This window comes from Podarcis liolepis, assembly GCF_965112155.1.
Source record: "Podarcis liolepis genome assembly, chromosome: 15".
NCBI classification, from domain to species: Eukaryota; Metazoa; Chordata; class Lepidosauria; order Squamata; family Lacertidae; genus Podarcis; species Podarcis liolepis.
Window position 1 is genome coordinate 35,757,149 of NC_139566.1, and position 5,913 is coordinate 35,763,061.

Below are 5,913 nucleotides of genomic sequence, written 5' to 3' on the forward strand. Positions count from 1 at the left end.
GCACACGAAAGCTCATACCAAGAACTAACTTAGTTGGTCTTTAAGGTGCTACTGGAAAGAATTTTTTTATTTTAACCAGCTGAGTGACACTTATAGCAAGCCCTGCATAGCCAATGGTCAGGATTGATGGGAGTTATAGTCCAGCAACAACTTGTGGGCCAGAGGTTCCCCATTCCTGACTTTGATTCTGTAATAGAAAAAAAAAGAAAAGAATGGTGGAAACCTTGTGAAATATTAACAGGAGTTTTCTTACCTTCAGAACACTCCTTCCCACATGTGCATGCGTGTCTCCCCCCTTTTTTGCTTTGACCTTTAAGTCGTGGGAAAGGCAATCACGCACAAGGCAGAGAAGGAAATGACAGTGAAGAAATAGAGCAAAATGACCTCTTGCTCCTTTTTTTTACGACTTCTTAAGAAATATTCACTTGTAGTTCCCTCAGATCTGATTATCAGAGTTGACGTTATGATTGCTCCTGCCAGGGCTTTTCTGCATCCACGAAAGACCAGACTGCAACTACTCGGAAAGTAACTTCAGCTGCAGAAATAGACGGCATCTCCGAACCGGCTTACTTGGACTCATCGGCCAGCGCTGCATCTTACCCACTGACGTATTCGGCACAGAAACAACGCAAGCTAAGCAACAGCTGCAACTTGAAAAGATCCCGTTTCAGAAACCCTTACTTTGGGTTTTTAACAAGTTCTCCCGACTGTAACCAACCAAGGCTGTCTGATCATGCAAAGCACATTGGCGCAAGATCTCCAGTCAACAGTCCAAGCCAGGGAACCGAAGACCTCCTTGAAGGGCCCCTCCAGTTCACAAGCAACATAGTCAATGGTTCAAAATCCAAGGAGCTCTCATTGGAAATGGATAAACCCAAACCTGTTTTTGTTATTTCTGAGGAAGGGGATGATCAGCAGCCTTTGGTTTTAGCAGAGCATGTGAATCAATGTGCAGATGCTTTATCTGAGCCAAATGTTATCCATAATAATATGGGGATGACCATTGCAGATGAGCAGCCAGTGGACCTAACTCTTCAAGAAAGCTCAGTTGAATCCACCAGTATCAGAGCAGACCTTGATCTTTGGGGGGAGTACCCAAATTCACACAGTGATTCCCTGAAGAGCTGCAGTGGTTACAAGGATAAAAACTATGGGCCTGTTTCAGACACTGGCACCACTAATTCTCATCCGAATTTTGATTCCTTGGCCTCTCACCGGTTGTGTCAAACTTCAGTTCAGTAACTCCTCCAAATATGGGTATCAGAACTGACACTGAAGGTTGTAGGTTTGTGCAATTGGAAGCAATAAAGACACATGTTCCTTTTGAGACGGAATGGAAGCTGCATTGTACGTACAACGTGGAGAATGTGCTTGGGCAGCCTTGACTCTAAATGTTGGAATAGATTGTGTGTTAAGTTATACCGTATTCCATTGCCACCTCTCACTGAGCTGCATCTAATGACTGTTAGTTTTTTGTTGGCTTATTGAGAGCTTATCAAGACTACCTGGCTGGTACTTCTTACAAAGAAGACAGGCTTTCTTAAAGTTGGTGTGATGAATATGGAAGCACTGTCTATTCCCACACTATACCAGGAAGCAAATGGTCAGGCTTGCATTGAAAGAGGCATGCTGCTTTGGACATAATACTTTGAAACATATCAACCAAATTCTAGTCACAGCTGGAGGAAATCGCACAATTCCTTACTGAAGTTTGATTGTGGCTTGGTCAGGGAAGTGGCAGTGGGTACCAGTTAGAACTGTGTTTAGCAGAAGAAACACACACAAAGAAGTAAATGGTTAGCTACATGAGCACAAAACAAAATGCACAGCACCCTTACTCGGTTTCTTTTTACTGCATTTGTGTGTAAAACTACATTAGATGTGAGACAGTTAGGACTGTCAAGAGTCTCATTAGCGATGGTAGTTCTGGCTATTCTTAAGGACTGCATTATAAAAGGATTGCTTCTTTCCTAAATCCTGCAGAAGGCTCTGCCACTTGGGGTAGGAGGATTTTCTCTGCATGTGATGCAACATACAGTAAGTACACTAATAGTATCATCTGGGGAAAGTCCTGGCAGCTTTGGAGAGATGAATGCACACTTTGGTAAAACACACACTCTCATTGCACATTATTCAAAGAATACCAGCTGCAAGGAACTAGAAGCTCATCAAACCTAGCTAACTACTGTTAGGACAATTCACAGTGGCCAGGGCCAATATGCTTGCCTCATATATGCCTGTTCTCACTGCAGCAATAAACACAGTTCCAAAGGTTGTCCCCTGTTTTCTTCGACACCCATTTTTGCCCCATAAACACTGGTGTTCATTGTTGCAAAGATCATAAAGAGTGGAGATGCAACTTAAGAATGGGGGTGGGGAAATCCCGACTGGCTGCAGTTCCCTGTCACGCACATCCATGCATCTCCATTTCAGAATATTTTACCTCTTGCAAATATATACATGGCAAAATGCTGGGTGGTAAATCATGAATAAATCTGCTATTACTGGGTAAACTACAACCAAGCTATGCACTAGTGTTGTCAAAAACGCATTGCCGCGCACACATTCTCACAATCCCAAAAATAAATCACCAGGGACATTGCAAGTGCAGCTTCCCGTTGAGTTAAACATCCATACAGATTTTGCAGTCCTTGGTCTGGTGGTCTAGTTTTTTCAAATCATCCTTAGACATTTGTCAAGGGTTCTTGGGCGCCTAGGAAGTAAGTGTGTCTTTGAGGATATTTGGGGTATGCTTTGCTCACAGCCACACAAAAAAGTTGCTTTGAGGTCCCCAGTATTCCTTGAGAAAGCAGGTCATGTTTGTCAAGTGCTTTAATAAGTTGCACCCTGGAGCTATTTTTAGCATGTGATGAATATTCTGTTTGTACTGTGTTGTTTTTTAAACCTCCAATCTAGCTAGTTATTGCTGATAAACACCTATTTGCTTCTTCAACCATTTTGTTTCCATTACTAAATAATGCATTACTGTCACCACCAGGGCAGTCTAGAGACTTTTCAGCTTCAAGCAGCTGTGCAATTCTGATTCTAATGAAGTGTGTATTCTAGGGCTGAATGAAAGGAAAGCCTGCTAGTTTGATTATACCTAATAGCCCCTTAAGGATTTTAATTGCTTCCCAATGGTAACCTGGTAAGAAATGTATAATTACTTGCATTTCTTCAAAGGGCTTTTGCTATACACGAATGGAAGGAATCACATCTTGGGGAGCTCTCTGGTTGCACCTGGTTTAGACAGCTGAGGAAGGCTTCCAAATATTTATTGCAAAGCAGATGCCCTGGGAGGAATGGGAAAAATCTAACACACCCTATCAAATGGAGCAATTTTTCATTTTTGCTATGCTTAAGGAGTCTTAAGTCTGGCTCTTCCTAATATACTTAGCCTTGATTTTGCCCAGACTAATTTATGGTTTCACCTGCTGTTTAAATTTCCATCTGCTCTATCTTATCAGTATTGATAGCAGTTGTGCAACATTTTTCGTGTGCGTGCGTTTTAATCATGCATGTGGTCTCTATAGAAATATGAGTGGTGGAGTTTAGCCATGGCTATGGACCAAGTATGAACCACATTTACAGTGCCTTTGAACTTGGAATTTTCATACATTTCTCCTCTTCATGATTAATGGGTAACATCCAGAAGTCAACAAGTAGTCTTTAGCTTTTTCTTTTTAAACAAACGAATATTGTATGGCTCTGCAAAAACAAAACAAAACCCACAACTGTTTGAGATACCAAGGGGTCTATTACAGTTGCAGCCCTATGTTAAGGGCAAGACATTCCACTGTTGCACTGAGGACAGAGGGAATGGTATTGTGTCTTAGAAAATGGCTCAACAAATGGATTTGAAACTAGGCAGTGTAGGAGAGGTAGGTCTAAAATGTAACTGGTGCCAATCATATGCAGTCTACCTCCCACCGAGTTCAGTGGGGTAGAATCCCAAGGTTTGTAGCCTGAGGTTGCAATCCTATACATGTTCTTAGCCCAACTGAACTCAGTGGCTTCATGACTGTGCTGTAAACTAAACTATATGCAAACTGTCTTCTTGACCTTTCCAAACAGTTTAGTCTTGCTTCTGCATTGTACATTAAGGTTGGCAGCTACGAGTAGCATGGGGGACAGCGTCACTTGGAATTAGGAATGGGAAAGAGTGGGGCTTGAGATTAGGATCACAGTGGGGTTCAGACAATGGAGGCAAAAAGTGTGGGGTTGCCACCCATCAGCTTGCCTCGGGTACTTGAATGAATGAACTAAGTTGGTCAATAAAGGTCTTTCCCTGCTCCCTTCCGACACGCATTCTGGACCGCAGAAAAGGAAAGTAGCTTCTAGATCCATCTTTTTTAGCTTTTTACCAAAAGATGTGGTTTGATGAGTCAACAGTGTGATGCAGCAGCAAAAAAAGCTAACGCTATTCAGATCAAGGGAAGTAATAGTACCACTCTATTCTGCCTTGGTCAGACCACACCTGGACTATTGTGTCCTGTTCTGAGCACCACAATTTAGGAAGGATGCTAACAAGCTGGAACATGTGCAGAGGAGGGGGAACTATGATGATCAAGGGTCTGGATACCAAGCCTTACAACGAGCGCTTGAAGGAGCTGGGTAAGTTTAGCCTGGAAAAGAGAGAAGATATGAGAGCCATCTTCAAATATCTTAAGGGCTGTCACATGGAAGGGGGAACAAGCCTGCTTTCTCCTGCTCTGGAGGGTAGGACCCGAACCAATGGCTTCAAGTTGCAAGAAAGGCGATTCTGACTAAACACACAGAAAAACTTCCCGACAGTAAAAGCTGTTTGACAGTGGAACAGTCTCCCTTGGGAAGTTGTGGACTCCCCTTCCTTGGAGGTTTTTAAGCAGAGGTTAAATGGCCATCTGTCATGGATGCTTTAGCTGAAATTCCTCCATTGCAGGGGGTTGGACTAGATGACCGTTGGGTCCCTTTAGATACTATGATATTGGCCCTTTCCTGCAAAACTGCTGCAGCAGCCAGTAACTCAGCTTGGGCTAGACCTTGGAGCTGAAGTCCAGAGTCACACAACAGAGGGCCTCAAAAATGATCACCCACAGATCATGGGGAAAGCAGAAATCAGGACCAGTCACAGTATCATTCCATTACAGTGGTGCCCCGCAAGATGAATGCCTCGCAAGACGAAAAACTCGCTAGACGAAAGAGTTTTCCGTTTTGGAGGTGCTTCGCAAAACGAATCTCCTATGGGCTTGCTTCGCAAGACGAAAATGTCTTGCGAGTTCCTGCGGGGTTTTTTTCCTTCCCCCCCTTTTTCTAAGCCGCTAAGCCGCTTATCAGCTGATCCGATAAGCCGCTAAAAGCAGCTAATAGCGCTAATCCGCTAATCTGTCAATGGGCTTGCTTCGCAAGATGAAAAAACCGCTAGACGAAGAGAATCACAGAATGGATTCTTTTCGTCTTGCGAGGCACCATTGTATTATTATTAAAAACATTTTACATCTGAGGCCAGGTGGTTACACATGCCTGTGTGGAATCGTGGTTAGAATGTTGGACTAGGACCTGGGAGACGAACTGACACACAGCCTAGATGCTCACTAGTCATTGCCTCTCAGCCTAATCTACCTCACATGGCTGCTGCAGGGATTAAATGAGGAGGGGGAGAACCATCTACACCTCCCTGGAGGAAAAAAAATGGAATGTAACCGCATTAAAAAAATGTACACCACCACAGAAGCCCTTGTCCACACTCCTCTCCCTGCCATAACAGTATGTGTGTATGTGTGTGTATAATATATATATATATAGGAAATTAGATGTCTTCATACACAGTTCAATATCACATGAAGTAGTCCAAAATTTGAGCTTTAATGGCAAAAGAAAGGAGGGAACCAAGCCAAAATAGAAACTCAACAAAGAAAAAGAAAATAGAAGCAG

At 43.1% G+C, this 5,913-nt stretch overlaps 1 protein-coding gene across 4 annotated transcripts in view; it reads left to right on the forward strand.

The window, feature by feature from the left end:
• Window positions 1-2,953, forward strand: part of LOC310693930 (uncharacterized protein) — a 46,029-nt gene extending 43,076 nt beyond the window's left edge. For all 4 annotated transcript variants that reach the window (XM_083476433.1, XM_083476431.1, XM_083476432.1 and 1 more), the window contains exon 7: window positions 481-2,953. In XM_083476433.1, the coding sequence (XP_083332559.1) occupies window positions 481-1,242 (762 nt within the window). In that variant the 3' untranslated portion in view covers window positions 1,243-2,953. The remainder of the gene's footprint in view (window positions 1-480) is intronic.
• The last annotated feature ends 2,960 nt before the right edge of the window (window positions 2,954-5,913 follow it).